This window comes from Filicampus tigris, chromosome 3 (genome assembly GCF_054856515.1).
Source record: "Filicampus tigris isolate MCC_2025a chromosome 3, RoL_Ftig_1.0, whole genome shotgun sequence".
In the NCBI taxonomy this organism is placed as follows: Eukaryota; Metazoa; Chordata; class Actinopteri; order Syngnathiformes; family Syngnathidae; genus Filicampus; species Filicampus tigris.
The window spans coordinates 14,234,632-14,253,645 of NC_141219.1; the positions used below are offsets into that span (position 1 = coordinate 14,234,632).

The 19,014-nt window shown below is 41.1% G+C and overlaps 1 protein-coding gene across 2 annotated transcripts; it reads right to left on the minus strand.

Moving 5' to 3' along the window:
- Positions 1-285: 285 nt before the first annotated feature.
- On the minus strand, positions 286-17,523 carry lpin1a (lipin 1a). 2 transcript variants are annotated; one of them, XM_086026098.1, is made up of 24 exons: positions 17,344-17,523; positions 13,921-14,121; positions 13,625-13,720; positions 13,052-13,148; positions 12,751-12,964; positions 11,763-11,831; positions 11,030-11,119; positions 10,783-10,897; positions 9,698-9,902; positions 9,453-9,605; positions 9,274-9,367; positions 8,920-9,119; positions 6,379-6,472; positions 6,134-6,203; positions 5,558-5,644; positions 5,236-5,328; positions 5,097-5,161; positions 4,886-5,021; positions 4,104-4,252; positions 3,933-4,019; positions 3,716-3,868; positions 3,345-3,459; positions 3,160-3,263; positions 286-3,075 (listed from the first exon to the last, which is right to left on the minus strand). In XM_086026098.1, exons 2-24 carry the CDS (start codon positions 14,110-14,112, stop codon positions 2,898-2,900), a joined length of 2,856 nt encoding a protein of 951 aa, XP_085882224.1. In that variant the 5' UTR covers positions 14,113-14,121; positions 17,344-17,523; the 3' UTR covers positions 286-2,897. The 2 variants fall into 2 exon arrangements, with proteins under 2 accessions (XP_085882224.1, XP_085882225.1); XM_086026099.1 differs by lacking the exon at positions 5,558-5,644 and having other exon boundaries at positions 17,344-17,522.
- Between the last annotated feature and the right edge of the window lie 1,491 nt (positions 17,524-19,014).

Here is a 19,014-nt window from a genome sequence, read left to right on the forward strand (position 1 = left end):
ACGTCTGTAATGCAAAGGTGATTCACATCTCCTGGGGGTCTGTCGTGGGCTTAATTCAGGATTACCTCACACATGACAATTGAAATCCTCTCACACAGCATTACTGAAATGCTCTCATTCTAGCACATTGAAATCATTTGTTACATTTTGTGTATTGTATAGTATATTCTTCTTCGCTACACCTTCTTGAGGCTGCTCCACCCCAAAAAATGCAAAACACATGCCATGTGTCATTTCCCCCATATGTATTCACTGTCGTCAATAGAACACAGCTACACAAACATGAACTTGTCAACAATTTTATTAGATCTTTCACAGAAAGAATTCAATCATCATAAAAATGCTCACTAAAAAGCTTGAGAAGTGGATTGCATTGGATGTGTTATAAATATTACTCCATAATAATTACAAACGCACACACACGCATACGTACTTAATAATACTAATGATGAGGAAAAACAATGCACTTATTGACAGAAATGAGAAGACCAGTCAGTGACGGTGCCACTGTATTATATTACGATGATGTATAGCTGTTACAATAAGACACAAGCACACACACACACACATGCACATGCACACTCATGATATATGAGTGAAGTTATTGATCAATTGTTGTTAAAAAAAAAAGTGAACATAACTACTATGAAATGCTAAAAACATAAAACCATAAGTGAAGTAAGTCCATTGGGTGCATTCAGAAACATTCCATTTTCATTCCAAGTGTGACTTTGCTGCATATAAGTTATTAAAACAAGTTTACATCACTTAAAACAATGGCCTCCTGAAGTATTTTACTCTAATTCTGTTCCTTTAGTGAGCACCAACCATTAGCTTTTATACAGAACATTGTTTCCTACATACAGTGGCTTTCCCAGTCAGCTGTGAGTGAACATGCATGCATCCCAGTATATGCAACACATCCCAAAAATACGGATTCACGTAGCAGTCAATGAGTCCTGCTATAAAAACTTGCATTGATAGTAATGATGACAGTAACATACAGTGTACACACGTGCACATTACTCCATGTCATCAATTGCATTGTTCTGCTGGTATGTAACTATCACATTTTCACAGTAGCATGGTCACGTGACCAAACGTGTATATCGGAGTGAGGGGACACGTCAGAGGTGAGCTTTGTCTTTTAGTTTGAGGTGTGACATGTACATTTTGACAATCTAAAAACACACCTGAACGATAATAATGCTGTTTGTTTTCACTGACACTGTCCGAGATGTATTCATTTAACATTACAATGGCTATACTGAGAGAAGTTTCGTATTTTGCCATTATCATGTAGTTAACGACTCTGGAAAGTGAATTCAGAGATTTCAACGTATACATGTTTCAAGATAATTACTGAAAACACCCTCACTAAATGAGAATTCGAACACCTTTGTTTGTATCATTGGTTATCTGGCTCAATTGAAATATGCAGTTAGCTATCTGTTTATGCCAACACCCTGAAAATGCATCTTCCTTTCGGATGGCCCACTTTCGTGGTAGCTGTAGAGTGCCTCGTTGTCGGCCGTGAATGTGCACACGTCATGGAGAGAAGGCGGAAGAGCGAGGTAAAAACTTGAGACCCGGCGTGTGGACCAGAGCTTTGTGCTGGTGTGACCCCTTTAGAGTGCCTTGTTGTTGCGACTACCCAGTGGGATATAGGCTTTAGGCAGACACAAAATCTCAAACATGTATTTATGTCTAGGCATGAGAAAGATGCGCGATGATTCAGCATTATTTTTTTCCAAGTTGTGAAAGTGGTTCTCGATTGACATTTGACAGCTGAGTGGGGCGTGGTTCCAACGCATTCAACGAACCTGCCCACAGAGTGTGAACGCTGAGAGAATGGCATGATTTTTCGTAATTTTAAAGCCTCATTTTATATACTTGGCTTTTTTGTACTGTAACTGTAGCTAAAATATTGATACTACTGTAGTACTATTAATAATCTATTAACTGTACATACTGTGTATTGACAGAATTTCTAGTAAAACCCGCACACAGAAATGAAACATTAAAATTTAAAATAATGCATTCAAAGTAATATAATATAAAATAGGCAAACGGGCATGTGTAATAATAAAATTTTGATAAGCTATTATTAACAATATTAATTATAATAATGAACTTGCATTACTTTTTACATAAATATAAAATAGGCACATATAAAAATATAATTTTAATTAATAATATTAATCATAACAATGATCTTGCTGAAATTACTTTTGTCCATTTGAAAATTAATCATAAAATGATTATTCGGTAAATGTAGTATAACAATATAGAAAACAACTAATGATTATTAAATGAATAATCTCTAAAATCTTTGAAAAGGCAGACTTTTTCCTATTGCATCTCATTAGATATCGATATCGCATCTGTCCAATAACAGCGTGTACTGCATCTCCAAATTGTTGAATTTACTTTGTTTTTTCTCTCATGACCAAAATTTCGAGCAATGTGCTATTCATTTTACAGCGGCAATATATAGCGATATAGCTGCATTATAACGGAGTAGGTTTACTCATTAATAATATGCAAAATTGCTAATAACCTGGGTTAAAGTAGTCATTCAATTGATATGTATTGCATGTTAGAGTAGAATTTAATAAATGGTATTGTGCTTTTTGTGTTGGCGAGTCACTAAATGTGTCATTGTACAACATACGAGTCTTCATACTGCCATTCTTCATTGTTTTGTTCATATTGTGCTACTTTTGAGGTATCCTGTAGTTATGACGTTTTCTTCTTCTTCGAGCTTCCTATTTTACAGACGGGTATCGTGATCTTACTGGATTGTTGTTGAATAACGGCACAGTGTTAAGTCACATTCTAGATCAGACTTTGGTTTCAGCCTCATCCTCACTTGTGTAAGATGCATTTAAGTGTGCTCAGCTGCTCTGCAGAAGCTGTGAGCCCTCTTCTTCCTTGTCTGGTTTGCTTTCATCAGGACGTTGCTCTCTCCAGTAATCACACTCGTTAAAAGCGTCCGAACGAGGAAAGTCGGTTCCTTGTTTTTGGAGTAGGACGGGAAAAACGTGGTCCACCATCTCGCACAGGCGCCCGTAACTGGACAGACGTTGACGGCACAGACGATTAAGGCTGAATGAAGCGTGTGGCAATGAGTAGATCATGGCAGGCAAAATAGCTTACGAGGAGATGTTGGTTTTGGCATGTTCTTGTATCAGTTCCCCCTTTGGATTGACAGTGAAGATCCTGTTGAGAGGAACGCCCACCTCCTTGTAGGAATACACGTCCTGGAACCATGCACATGCACACATGGAAGATCTTAAAAAACATGTTTGTTTGTGTGTGTGTATGTGTGCGCGTTATCTCACTGTAGCTCTGTTGCCAAAAGCAGCATAGAAAGGTTCGGTATTGGGGTAGAAAAGGTGCTTGATGTCGGTGAGGCATTCGATCTTGAACTTCTCAGGTTTTTTCTCAATCACTTCCCTAGGAAAACATGATCACATTTTTAATCCGTACAGTATTTCTAATCCATGAAAGTGAACTGGTTGCCAGCCAATCGATCTCTTCAAATTTCTAAACCTGACATCACCGTTACCAACTGTCTTCTCAATGGCAGTGAACCCATCAAAACTTAAAGACAGAATTTTCAACCCAGCTCTGCGTGACTGGATGTCATAAGACTAAGCAGGCGTACCTAATATTGTGACTAATGAGTGTGCGCAATAAGATTGTTACCGACCTGTGTAATGCAGAAAATAGGCTGCTGGGGCTGAGCATCACCGGGCCCATCGGCAGCATAGTTCCCCTCTCGTTGACCCAGTGCAGGTAACCTCGGGTCATGTCCGCCATACCGATGGCCCTCGCCGAGCAGTACATGAATTTATATCCATTTCTGAAACATACTTGTGTTATAAATATGACCTACATATGAATAATGGTTACAAACTCACACTCACTGGCTGACTTTGTGGTAGAGGCTTGCGATGCCCTGGTGGGTCCAGTCTTTACCCAGCGTGGGGAGGATGTGGCCCAGTGTGTCTGACCTGTAATCACGTGACACCTTTCAACTCTGCACAAAGGCTGCCATCTAGTGGTGGAAGCGCTGCAACTGAAGTGGTTGGTCTGACCTGGTGATGGTCCCATCGATGTCAGAGATGACCAGCTTGTCGTCCCAGTTCCACAGGTAAATGGTGCCATGGCAGCGACATGTGCCCTGATACTGTGTGGTCACGCTGAAAACCACTTCGTTTGCACCCTCCTTCAGCTGCAAGCTCACCTATCAAGCAACAGCATGCGGCATTTTTTTTAATGACATTGACATATTGATTGATTGCTGGATTGATCTGGATTAAACATGTTTAAAATTGTATCGCATGTTTTAAATCAAAATTTTATTTGGATTTGATTCTGGAATTATTTGATGTACCACCAGAGGGAGCCCACATACTACTAGTGTAGTTACACCACACATCAAGAATCACTGATTTGATACATTTGCTTTTCCAACGCTTTTTTGAGTGATTCCGTCTCTCTTGAAGTATACTAAGAATTCTTAAGGATATCACGGTCAAGTTGTTCAAGGTAAAACGTAAACTCCACCCATTCTTTCTTGTCTTATGCAAACTTCATTTTTTTTTATATTAAAGCAAGAGCTAGATATATAAAGAGGCATCCAACTCCAGATATTTGAGATCAAAAGTTAAGATTAACTTGATGCATCTTTTATGAATTATGTTTCAGTTTCACAGCAGCAACAATGTGGGCAGAGGCTACAGAAAAGCCCAGAAGCACGGGGTGAACATGCAAACTCCACACAGGAAGGCAGAACCGTGAGGCAGACACGCTAACCACCAGGTCACCGTACTGCACTCATCGACTAATGAAGGAAAATACATCTAAGAAGACTTACCAGCTGATCTGAGGTGAGCCGCAGAGTCTTCTTGTAACAAACGTTAGCAGAAGTAAGGAGGGCGTCAGACGAGCACGTTCCAGACATTGAAGTGGGTCTGTGGTCCTCGTCACTGGAGGATGACTCATCTTTCATTCTGTCAAAAACAACCAATCAAACAGTATGAGGACCACAAGGTGAAAGCTGTAAAAGACTAACGCGTGGATTTTACCTGATAGCTGCTGCCATGGTGATGGAATTCTCATCTCGGCCTCCTGTGGCTTCCGAAACGGACTCCTGAAGGACAAAGACATCATTGCATGGCCGCGTGTTGTGGATCACATGACAAATATTCGCATCGGTGCACTCACCGATTTGGAGTCACTGTTCCTGCTCCTCCAGGAGAACCACCAGCGTCCTCCCTTCTTGGGCATCTTGTCCTTCATGATGTTCTCCACTGAGGCCTGGACAAAACCATGCACATACCACGCAAAAAACTCACTGGAAACTCAAAACTGACGAGCAGAGAACACTATGAACCAACAACATAACCCACAAAGTAAAGCAAACCACAATGCCGTGTCACTAGCTGAGCAAATGACATGCATGCAAAGGGAGGATGCAACATCAAAAACAGCCATCGCATGCACTGATCAACATGATGGGAAAACCAAACAAAATAAAACTACATACAGGCTCAGCAGGTCTGGGGCCAAACAGACCAGGAAGGCAGTACGAGAAGAGGCCAAAAGCAGAAAAAAAAGAACTCAAACACCAAAACTTGAGTTGGACGGTGGAAGACACAACATAAGTAAATAAAAGGGAGAACAGGTCAAAAGGGGGACAAAGACATGATATTAATAAAGTGTTAGGACGCTCACATAAAGCTACATTTCACTCTGGTGTAAAGGTTTTGATCCAGTACCAATGTGGCTCATGTACGCTAAATATTGACGAAACCAACATAAACACACATTATCTAGTTAAAGTGACATAACATTTAGATAGCTTTGAAAAATGCTACACCAAAGTGAAAATCAGTGCTATAAACTAGTGCATACATTAGTGCGGAGTGCGGAGAAGAAGAGGATGGAAAGGGTTGCAAAGCTTTACAACAGCACCCAACAACCATTAGTGGTACAGAAATGAGCCTCTTTAAGCAACAAATAGTTAAAGACTTTGTTAAAGGTCTTAATGCAGCAACTGGATACAGCATGACAAAGTCATCTTAGTGCAGCTCTGAAAAAACGATCACTGCGCTGGTCTTACCTGTGGCAATGGCTTCTGGTAGACCTGCATGGCCAACATGACTGGAGCTGCCGTACTCCAGTTATAGTACCTATGCAAAACATTACACAGTCAATCACTCACCGGCCACAACATTAGGTACACCTGCACAGCAATCTAATGAGACCCAATGAAAGAGCTAGTGTATGTATAAAAACTGTGAGCAAGCCGCTTTTAAATTGGATGTCATGGTTGTGCAAATGTTGCTCATAAAGTGCCATACATACTTGTTACCAATCTTCACCACCAGGTTCGGGTCATCGATAAGGGAAGGGTTTTCGGAGAACTGTTGGTAGGAAACTGCCCTCTCCTGGAAGTGTTCTATGAAGGCCAACACACAAATTTGTTGGCCTTATTATATTATACAAATTGGCTCATATTTATATTTTCTAACATGCATTTGGAATGCTAAATGAGTGATCGTATTGATCATTGATATTTAAGATTCTGCTGATTGTGCGGAAGTGATTGTGAATTAATCCAAACAAGAGAGGCAAAATAGAGTACATTATTTGACTGCAGCCAATCAAGTCTTAACGAGTCTTACTGTGTAGTACAACATGAGTACAACATGATATCAAATTCATCCTTAATAATTGTTTGCTAAAAACTCACCTATTTTCTGTTTTTGTGCTTAAGCCAAAACCCTGTCTAATACAAACATATTTCTTTGGTGCTATCTTGGTGTCAAAGAACTGTGTTGAAGTAAAGTGAGGATTTACACAGCCTATTGCTCTGTCTAATACAAACGTAGGGTGTTATTGCCACTTGTGGCATTTCAGTTCCTAGAATCCATATTCAAGTGAGGGGAGGAGCTTCATTGACACAGGTCATCACCCTATCTTAAAGAGAACTATTCCTTTGGTGCCCTCTTGTAGCATCTTGACGCCAAGGAACTATGTTGAAGTGAGGGAAGAAACTTTATTTCGACAGGGCATAGCCCCTTCTGATATAAAAGTAGTGCTTTTAGTGCCATCTTGTGGCGTCTTGGTGCCGAGGAGCAATGTTGAAGTAAGGGGAGGATCTTCATTTCGGAATGAATTCGCATGTTTAAAAGAAAAGTAGTGCTTCGCCTCCATCTTGTGGCATCTATTAACACTTACAAAACTTTTGGGGGGCGTCAATTACTCGTGGATTTTTGTTATTTAACAGTACCCCTCCTGCATTATTCTCATCAATGCAGGGAAACAGGAGCTCAGAACCCATATCAATAAAACAATCAACTCATTGATCATTTCCCTATAGTCAATCAATGCAGTCAAATGTTCATCCCGAATGTAGGTTACAGTGTCTGATTCTAATCAGGATGCTGTCAATGATGTCAATGATATTAGGTGCACTGCAGACGTGAAAAAACTCACGGTCTTGGTGCTACTGAATCTAAGCACTGCTTTTGATACAGTAGATCACCAAATTTTATGAAATAGACTTAAAAACCTAGTGGGCATCTCTGGTACTGTTTTCTCACAGACCGAAGTTTCTTTGTAAGTATGGATACTTGTTCCTCCAGAACCCATGAAATTAAATGTGGGGTTCCCCAAGGTTCAATTTTAGGCCCCCTACTTTTTAATCTTTATATGCTTCCCCTTGGGGATGTCATCAGGGGACACGGCATCAGCTTTCACAGCTATGCTGATGACACACAGCTGTATATTACCGTGTCCCCTGATGACTCAGGACCCCATTGATACCCGTTTAAATTGCATTTTAGATATTAAGTCATGGATGGCAGAGAGTTTCCTACAGCTCAATCTGGACAAAACTGAGGTTTGACTGAGATCCAGAGGGCGGGAGCACATTACACCAGTTTTAAAATTGCTGCATTGGCTCCCTGTGTGTTTCAGGATCGATTTTAAGGTACTTTTATTAGTTTATAAATGTGTTAATGCTCTTGGGCCATCTTATTTATCTGATTTGTTTTTATCACACCAACCCTCGCGGATCCTGAGGTCCTCTGGCGCCGGCCTTTTAATTATTCCAAGGGTGAGGACCAAAATGCATGGCGAGGTTGCATTCAGCCGTTTTGGTCCTCAACTTTGGAATAGCCTGCCAGAGGACGTCAGGTCTGCAGAGACTGTTGATATTTTTAAGAGGAAGCTCAAGACACACCTTTTTAGTTTGGCTTTTAACTCATTTTAAGCAATTTCGCTTTTCTTTTGAAGGAGAGGATTATTTTTGAGGATTAGTTTTATTTTATCTCACTGATTTTAGTTCTTAGATTATACTACTGTTTTGTTTTTTAGTTTTGTTGTTCTCTGTTGTTGTTTTTAGATCCAGTGTTTCCATATCGGGGGGGCCTCCGTGTCGGGGTGGTGGCTGCCCTTCCTGTGGGGGCCGTCATCGCAGGGGCTCCTTGGGTCTGGGTGACCGGGGGTCTCTACACTTTGTGTGGGGTTCACCCGGCTAATCCGGGCCGGGGGTCTCTGTGGTGGTGGCACCGCTGCCTTTCCTCATATGGTTTCTCTGTGCCTTGTCATGTCTTTAACACAGTTTATCAGGTTGTGTGCTTTGTGTGTGTGTGTGGGTGTGTGGGGGTGTGTGGGGTGTGTGTGTGTGTGTGTGTGTGTGAGTGCTGATGTACTGATGGATATATGTCTTTGGGTTTGTTGGGAGCGAGGGCAGGAACGGGTCTTCTTTTTATGTTGTGTTTTGGATGTTTTACAGCACTTTGAGTTGCATTTTTATGAATGAAAAGTGCTATATAAATAAAATTTGATTGATTGATTGATTGATTGATTGTTTCAGCATCATCCAAGTCCTGGACGTACCTCGCGTGATCTCCTTGTTGTCAGAGAGCCCCCCGCATAGCGAGATGGCTACGTGAGGGAGGTCCCCCATGTGGTCCAGCAAACTGTCCACACCACTGTCCATCCCGCAGCTGCCCACTGACTCCGGGGACTGATTTGCACTGCGCACGGCCGCCATCATCATGTCCGAGTCCACCTTCATCGAGCTGCTGCCTCCATCGCTGTGGAAGGAGTCACTTTGGTCACTCAGTTTGCTACACCTTGACAATCTCATGAGAGCCAATACAAGAGCTGTGGATAATATTTTTCATTTTATTATAATCCGCAGGTGTACCTAATAAACTGTCCAATGTGTGTGTATTGGAGTGTTTGTACCTTTTAGGGAAATACAAAGCAGCTACTTCAGGTTCCAGTTCTGTAATATCATCCAAGTATACCCCATCAGTACCAAGATGCTGGCTTCTTTTCTCTAATGTGACACAGTTGTCAAATAATGAGAAAGTTTTACACCAAGTTAAATGCTTAGTTTGAATGATTGTATAAAGCGTGCTCACCTTTCCTCTTGGAAGGTGAATCCGTTCTTCTGATTGGGCTTCCTCTGTTCTTGCCTTCGTCCAGATGATCAGGGAGGATGCTGGGAGCCACTGAACATGTCGTTATATTCTCCATCTCTGCACATGACGCACCCACACTCTCCACCGCTCTTCCTTATGGAAAATAAACATTTGATGAATGGTGAAGAGCAGCGCCAACAAAGTTATGAGAAGAAGAACATGAGAGTACTTTTCCCCAATCTTACCGTGCTCTTCTGCAATCCTTCCCACGTTCGCACAGTCAGGGTGCTTGCCTCGACTGTCACCATGCACCTCGCCTTCCCGGGAGGCATAGAGAGGTCGGGAGGGGGGTGCGGCATCGCTGATGCTTCGGAAGTGAGTGCTGGAGGACACTGGGATGGAGACTGATGTGGCGCAGTCCTGCTTCTGATGGGAAGTCAGGAAGGATGGCTAGAAAGTGACAACATGGGTTCAGAGACGTTTTCATGGGTACACATACACGTGGACAAAAGAACTAAACTAGTGAAACTCATTGAACCTTGAAATCTTATGAAATAATCAATCAATGGCAATCAATGGCACCTTAGTTTAACCTGAAACTTTTGGGAATGAACGTTTCTGCTTTAGCATGACTGTGTCCAAGTGCACAAAACAGGGTCCGTAAAAGCAGATTTTGAACGGGTTTGGTGAGGAAGAATTTGACTGGGGCCAAGATGTGCTGAATGTAGTCATAAATAACGTATTAAATCCCTGCTGAGTTTTTCAGAGCGCCTGAATTTTAGTGCTGACATTATTTTTACATACAGATCAATTATATAAGTGCCAATGTTCAGCCCAATCAAGTGCCACTTTAAGCAGATTATTCCATCTGTTTTCATCAGTGTCAGGGCGCTGCCATTTTGTCCTAAGGCGCCCTCTGCTGTCGACTGAAACAGATGTCAATTTTGTCCTAAAGCGCCCTCTGCTGTCGACTGAAACAGATGTCAAAGTGCGACATTGCGAACGTCACATGACCAAACGCAGTTATTTACTGGGGTCACATCAAATAATATCATTGCAAAAAACATGTTTGCCTTGATTTCACCTTTAAACAAGTTTGGGATGAAATAAACAGACATACCCTGAAATCTCGAAGAAAGCCTTCAAGATAAATAACAAAAGAACATAAGAGTGGAAGCTATGTGGCCGGGTGCCCTTTTGTCCATAAAACATTTCACTTCAATTCACTCTTTGATTGTCCCAGCCATCAATCTTTTTCATCTGTCTCATATTAGACATGCACTTAAGTTTTACAGCTAGTTGAAGATTTGTGCACATGTTGCGTCAATACCTGAGCGGCCTGTGGCAGCTCCCCCCAGGTCCACAGCATCTCAGGGTTGTCTTTCGCCTGACTGACCAGCTCAGAGTCACTCTTGGGCGTTGAAGACCGAGAGTCATCTGGGTTGCTAAAAAAAAATGTACACGGTTTTAAAAAGACACTGTGGACATTTGCTTAGCAGTATTACAGAAATATTTGGATAGTTTCATGTGCAGAGTCAGTCTGTGCATAGTGTTGTCAGGGGAAGTAAAAGTGATACCTAAGGTTGGAGAAGTGAGAGGTCTTCTGCGGACAAGAGATGGACAGACCGCAGGACGTAGGGATGGAGAGAGTCTCCTTAATCACATGACTATGACAAGATAAACATAAAGGTGAGCAAAGAAATGCTGGAGAGAAAATTGACAGACAGTGAATCATGATTTTAGCTACTCATTGGGAGAAGAGAAACAGAAGGCATTGTGCAGTCCCCAGCAAATACTGACTAGCAGTTGGGATGTAATACAAATAGACCTAATAATGATTCAGCGTTTGACCTCAGCTATCTCTGTAATCCTGTTTCTTTTCAACTCAATACGGCTCTTGCTCTGAGACCAAACAAAAATCCCACAAATAAAAAAATGTTAATTGTTCTTAAAATGGGTGCTGCCTGCTGAGTTGGTGTATGACTTTTAACAACATTTTGCATTTTTGGTTTTCATTCAAAATCATTACGACCTGTTGAACTGACATGGCGCACAACTTTGAAGAAAACTCTTTCAAAATTGTGACTGCTGAATTGATGTTTGACTTTAGCTCCGCCAAACATTTCGAGTGGATTAATTTTAAAATGACCACCTTTATGGAAGTGTACATGTTGCATGGTGGTAACTTCCTTGATTATATGGACAGAATACATTTCCACAGAGGACAACTGAGAACAGCATGAATTATTCAAAGATGAGACAGCTCTACGTGTACATGTACACGTGGTGTATGGCTACATGTTAGTGTACCTCTGTGGGCGTGTCCAATCTGTACCGGGGCGTGTGTTGGCTGCCGAGCCTTGATCACTGTATAGAGATCTGGTCACAAAACACAAACACACCACAATCTGAGTAGGACACCCAAATGTTAAAACTGTGCACAATTTGCATAACCTGTCAATCACTATCATTGTTCATGGAGAAAATAAAAATATATATGACGAAAATGCTCCTGCTCTCCTCTTTTTGACTCCGACTTTATCTTCCACCAAGTACAGTCAACTGAAGGCGTCTCAGGAATGTTCCCATGCCATCGGTGTGGTAAGACTTCCTAAAAAAGCCTGGAAAGCCAGCAGCAGACACACCGCTGTGGTCCATTATGTCAAGGAAACAGAGAGCGCGGTGGGAACAGGACAAATTCCTGGAGCGCTTCCAACAACTGGAGCCGCTTCTCAAAGGGCTTTGCATCTTCACACACAAATATGCACATTAACGCGGAAGTCAACCCAAACATATTTTTTTCAACAATATGTTCTATGCAGGCCCACTAGTTGAAACAAGGCATTCTGATTAATATCGCATTTGTGAAATATGAGTTAAGCAGCAAAATCTTGCCATCTCAGGGGGCGGCCATTTTGTCCATTCTGTCGACTGAAAATGACATCACAGTTTCTCAGTGCTCAGGTTACAACCAATCATGGCTCAGCTTCAGAAAACAAGTGAGCTGTGATTGATCGTTTACCTGAGCCCCTGAGCAGCTGTGATGTTATTTTCAGTCGACAGAAGTGACAAAATGGCCGCTCCCTGAGATGGCTAAAAACATGTGGATTTTGCTATATTCTACAAACACATTATTTATCAGAATGCCTTGTTTCAGCTATTGGGTCTGCATTGAACATATTCTTGAAAAAATATTTGGCTTGACCTATCTTTTAAATCTTCTCTTGAGATGTGTGTGGGGATAGATACAGAAGAGCAACATACAGTAGGTTACAATACATCATAGGAACCCACACACCTTCCACCATCTCCTTCTCTCTCCTCATCAGAGCTCAGGTCAATAGTGAACATGTCATCATCATCTGAAAACTCCTCTCCGCTTTCATCCCGCCGCCCTCCTCCACCATCTGGCCGGGCCTTCCTCCTTCTCTTCCTCCTCTTTTTGTTCATGCCTCCCTCGCCCTGCTGCGGCCCGATGCTCTGGGCGGGATGTGAGCCACACTTCATGCTGTCTGTTTGGCGACACAGCAAAGCAGTCTCAACAAAAACAGAAGCTTTTTTTTTCCTCACAAAAGTGAGCTCATTTCAAAGCTGTTTACCGTGGTGACGTGCGCTGCTCCTGTTCAACTGGGAGTCCATCAGCTCCTCACCTGTTGACATGATGGGTGACGTTGCCAGGTAAGCTGGGACCACTTCCTGTTCGGAGAAGGAGGGATCATACGAAGTCACCTTGAAAAGCCTGCACAATCCCTTCATTTATCCCTTAAGAACAAGTATATGATTACCATTTTGGACTGACTATATGACACAATCAGACGCTAACAAAAAAATAAATCACCTTTACAAAGAAAATATTTTTTGTACTTTGTGCCTAATTGACTGGTAGGTGGAAAGGAGATCCTAATGTTTGAGTCAGTAAGTAACAAAAGCAGGATTAGATTGGTGTAATCCTTCCGATTGGGAAGACGATCCTCTGAGATGAGCACTTCTTAATTAATTGCACTCTCGGAGAGAGTGCCAGGTTTGGTGGCCAACCAAAGATATAAAACTCAGATTAGAAAATATGAATGAGCCGTTTTGTTTGGAATCAGTTCTGTTGTTATTATTAATATTATGCATGTCACAATTCATTAAGCAGTTGTCTTTTGTGCAGTAAGAGGATCAACACTCACCAGTGTGTTCTCAGCTTCTTTAACAAAGAAGGCTTCTCCATTTTCTCCCAGCTTCATGTGCAAACTCACGGGCTCCCCATTGATCTCAATGTCCACCTGCACACAAACAAGATATATCGTATGGTCATCCAAATCATATATTCTACTGTGACTTTTGATGGACTTCATTTAATAACTGAACTGGCATTTGCTGAATATGCAACAAATTGCTACAAAACCGAAGCTCTCTGAGAACTTGCATACTATATACGAAATATACTACACATAGAGTATATGAAGTGCAATGATCATCTCACCACTTTCTCCCGCGAGCGCAGGACGCCCATCTTGCCGAAGCGCACGTGGAAGGGGGAACATTGCAGGGAACCATTGGGCTGCCGTACCACGATCACGTCGATGCAGCCGGACAGCGTGGCGGGGTTGAGGCCTCTGTACAGCTCCTTGACCTGCACAAACACCTGGCCCGCCAGCTGGCCCACATAGTTCATGGTCTGCAACTGGAAACAGAGACATTCAGTCATTGCTGAGCACATTAGTGCTACTCTGCTATACGACAATGGCAAACCGTTGACCATTTCTTAAAACATTGTGCCTCTTGTTAATGATGGTTGAGTTTTTGTCTTTATTAGTCCAAACTGTTGTGACATATTGGACTTATTCCATTACGGAGAACCCCCTTAAAAAAACAACAAAAATAGTTTTGTTTCAAATATTGGGAACATTTAAAACAAATTGACTGTATATGCTAAGAAACCGTGGATTATGAACGCTGGCAGCACAGAAGGTCCCTGGAATGAACGAGATTGTGTTAGCTGTAATGTCTGATTTTGCAGATCTGATCAGTGACGTCATTGCTCGATTGGCAAATTATGACATGACAACCGATCACCTAATTTTGCATTGAATACAAAATCAGATCTGTGTAAAGTCTACTTAAAAGGCAAACCTCACTGTGGCAGATAAAGATACCCCAAAATATGAATTATTGATGATATAATTCCAGGCCATTCGTACAGACGCAAAGATGCATAATTAAATGTTTCCCCTATTTTTGTACTCTGCGCTACACTCTTGTCTGCTGGGGAGCAAGGAGTATTATCCTCTTTTGTTGAAATGACGTAGAAATAGCCCTTTTTGCTTGCTGCAACACAACAAAAGAGACATCAGGGCGAAGATTGATGACGCTGCACAGATCCACCAGGCCAGAAAGCTCTCAACCCAGAATATCAAACCCAGTAGAGACATACGGGTGTTGAGTCAACAAGTATTAGGAAGAGCCGGGAATGCATGAGAATGAGTGCGCTGTATTAAATATAAGGGCTCATAATATCTGACAGAAACTAAACAAGGAGAAAAAAAATGCATGTGGTTGAGGGGGTAATATAGGACAAAACAGCACACACACTCATGGCTGATGGTTTCGTCCTTTGGCAACCGAACAATAAATCAAATCATTACTGCAGATTTAAGGCCTTCCGTTCGTGACGTGACATTACAAACAAGACCCACATGAGCTGCCTGTTATAGGCTTGCCTTCACCCTAAAGAAATGTGGCATTAATGGAGGCCACTTTTGTGGGAAGTCTTTCTCCAAGGTGTTGGAGCGTATCTGTGTGGCCATTTATCCAGAAAAACATTTGTCACAGGTCACCAATGACAGACCTGAAATAGAGCCTGGCTCACAATCCCTTCTCCCAAAGTGGTTCTATCGTGTTTTTTCCACAGCAAACTCATCCAAGCATGCATACCTTTACATTCGCAGACCTTGCTCCGTGTACTGCGTACAAAAAAAGGCCTTCCCCAAAGTTGTAAGAATTCAGTTGTCCAGGAAAATGTATATTTAAGATTCAGGGGAAAATGTCTTGCCCAAGTGGTCCTCAAAGTAGGGTCCAAGTACCACTGGTGATATGTGGAAGAATCACTGAATTACAAATACACAAAGAATTTACAAAATGCTACTAATCATATTTGAATTAAGTTTGTAGCAGTGCTTACAGTCTGTTAATTTCTTAAACCAGTACAGTCAAAATGGTACTTTTCAAGTACAGTGACAAAATGGCCGCCCCCAGAGATGGCTAAAAATGTGTGGATTAACTCTTATTGCGCAAACGCAATATTTATCAGAATGCCTTGTTTCAACTATTGGGCTTGCATAGAACATCTTCGTGAAAAAATATGTTTGGGTTGACTTCCCCTTTTAAGTTAAAAATAAAAATCTTACCGATATTTTAACGTAGTGTTATTGTTTGACCTGCATGATGTTACTGTCTTACGATAATGGATTATACAACAAATACTTTTTAATTTGCAACATTTTTAATAAACACTTAGGCCTTCTGTTTTACTGTATTTTACTGTTGTAATTATGGTATTTTGGGGTGGTACTTGGTGTAAAACGTTTGAGAACCACTGCTCTTGCCCAATTTTTGATTGCTTGATTGTTTGATTGAGAGGTGTGTATCTAATCTTCCAATACATCTGACATAACTGTTCAAAGAGGTCCATGTGTTGTCTTATCAAGCCTCGCAAATCGGACATTTTACCCATAAATACCTTTACAGCCTACCAACAGTGTCTGTAATAACATTGCATCTCACATGACCTTTTATGAAGGACTTTTTTTGGGGGGCGGGTCTAAACTGCATGAACAGCACAGCAGCAGTTAACAATTAACACAATTACTTAAAATGTTAAATCGCCAGACACTGACAGAGATGATTTCATTTAACACTCTATATTAGTGTAGGCGTAGAGTATCAGTTGTTTTGAGCTACACATCATACTGGGAGAATAGTTTGAATGCATGTAGCTCACTGAACCAAAATATTCGAAACTACTACATGAAGCACCACATATCTATACCACTCCCAAATTGTAACCAGTGTAAACATATCGCACAATTGTATGTTTTCAAAACTGTTGTTTTCCACCATGTGTTAACAACGCAAGATGGTGGCATAGGAGATATTTGAGTGAACAGACGGCTTTGTTTACACTCATGCGCAGTGACTCAGGGCCACTGCACTCCTGATGTCATTGTCAACACAACATTGAACATGTGCGCACACATGTACACGTACACACCCCAACCCCCCCCCACAGACACACGCACACACACACACACACGCGCAGACTCTCCCAGGAAATGTTTCCTTAACAGCCAATCATAATGTATGTATATTACGTAATAGACAATCACGGGACAACTAGTGGGGTCATTCAACACACACTGTTTGCTTCCGTTATCAGTACAAAACGCACAGCTGGGACCTTCTTATTCTGAACACTCTATCTACAAATTACCGGATGTACAATAACGGATCACTTCGATGTAAAACATCAAACACTAAGCATTAGATAGGTGAAACAACAAGCATAAGCATTAGATAGGTGAAAGAGTATAATGCAATTAAACTGCGCGGCAATTATGTATGTTTAATGCACATCAAAATGACAGAAAGATGATATTTGCCCCCTAAAAATAACGACACCACACCTCCGAATAATCACAGACAGTACAAGTCGTGTGGTGGCCTTGAGAGAGGCATGTAAACATGTTCCACATGGGTGAGGCTCTGCAGTCTGCATCGATGCACACCATTCAAACAGCCGCATTCAAAAATTGTGCGAAACAAGCCTTTCCCACCCTTCAAATACAAGTCTACACATGCAAAATAAATGACGATTCCGCTAAATGCATGGATTCTTGATGTTACTTACATTTGCGACAGGCTTTGCGGCGGCTTCCGGGTCTTTCCCGTCCGAATATGGGGCGTTTAAATGTGTTACCTATGAGTCCTCAGACCAGACATTGCCACAAAGATCCCTCCTGTAATGTTTTTTTCTCTGGTCAAAGCTGCGTCGCTATTTAAACCGCAGCGCAAATATTCCTCCCACTGCCACCGCACCGAAAATAAAACGCCGTCTGATTGGCTGTTCTCCAGTGACGTCCACAGAAGTTCTGCTTTGATGTGTTTGTGTTTTTTCTTACAATATAATATAATATAATATAATATAATATAATATAATATAATATAATATAACATAATATAATACAATGTAATCCACCTTAAGACAATGCCAAATTTATATGCATTTGAACTGCACGTTGTAAGGTAGACATGTTGACCTCTTATTTAACCACCACAGACAGGAAATGAATTTAACAAAAGGTTTATTATTGTAGTTGTAGTTTGCAGAGGTGGAAGTGACTGGTTCAACTGTTGTTGAAAATGTAGTTTACTTCTTGCTTGCATTCACTTTGGAATTTCTACTCTTTCACTGTTGCACCTTCTCTCAAGGAATTACACAAGATGCGTTTAGAGGCCAGGGAACCAGAATAGAAATGACATTTAGGTAACTTGAAGGCATCAGTGAAGGCTGTTGCGCAACCCACTGTGTCACTCTTGACAAAATCAAAATACTGTATTCACACAAGTTCCCACTCTGTACTGGTTAAGTAAGAAGACGTGTATGGATCATTTGACAACACTTTGCAACATAGGTACTCTAAGAGATTATAAATTGTTTATAAATGTTTGTAGTGTGGCAGATGCTTGCATATTTAATATTGAGCCAAACCTTTAAGTAATTTGTAATAGTTTGTTGATGATCTAATAACTTCTGATTGGGTCATTATCACCCACTTTGTAAACAATTAAAAAGTCTGTTAATTTAAAGTAACTGCAGAACAACCACAAGCACAATAAATAAGTACATGGAGAAAAAAAATACACTGGCAGACAAAACCAAGCATTTGTATCTTGCTCTCACAGTGTGCAAGTGTACCTAATGAATGAGTGGTGTTTTTCTTTTTTCTTTTTTATGACAACAATAATTATTATAATTATACTTGTAATATTGAATGTGTTACTTGGAATGTGTGTTCGTGTGTAGCTTAAAGAGAAGAGAGGTAAAAGAGAATATAAAGTGGATGTAGAAACTCAACACACCTCCATTCAAATGCCAGGTTTGTGATATAAAACATGACACATCTGTTATTTTCCCACCATTAAAGAGGAATTCATAGCAAACACACTTTGGTAGTTATGGTCCAATTATTTTTTATATCGCAAAAGCCTGACATTTGAGCAGCTGTGAGTAGACTTTTTATGCCCCATGCATTCATTGTATGTGTTTACGAACACACGAGACATTTTCCTGTGCCTCTATTTAGTCTGTGTAAAATTTGTGCTGCACATGCATGAATAAGTGTGTGCAAGTGTGTGCAACAGGAAGTCGGATAGTGAAACAGTAAATCACTGTGGGTATTTAAGAGCAGGCTGAATGTTACTACAGGCCAAATAATGTCAATATATCAGCAGAAAAAAAATCCTATCAATTTCATATTGATGCAGGCAACTGTGAAAGACAATTGTGACTTGATTTTTT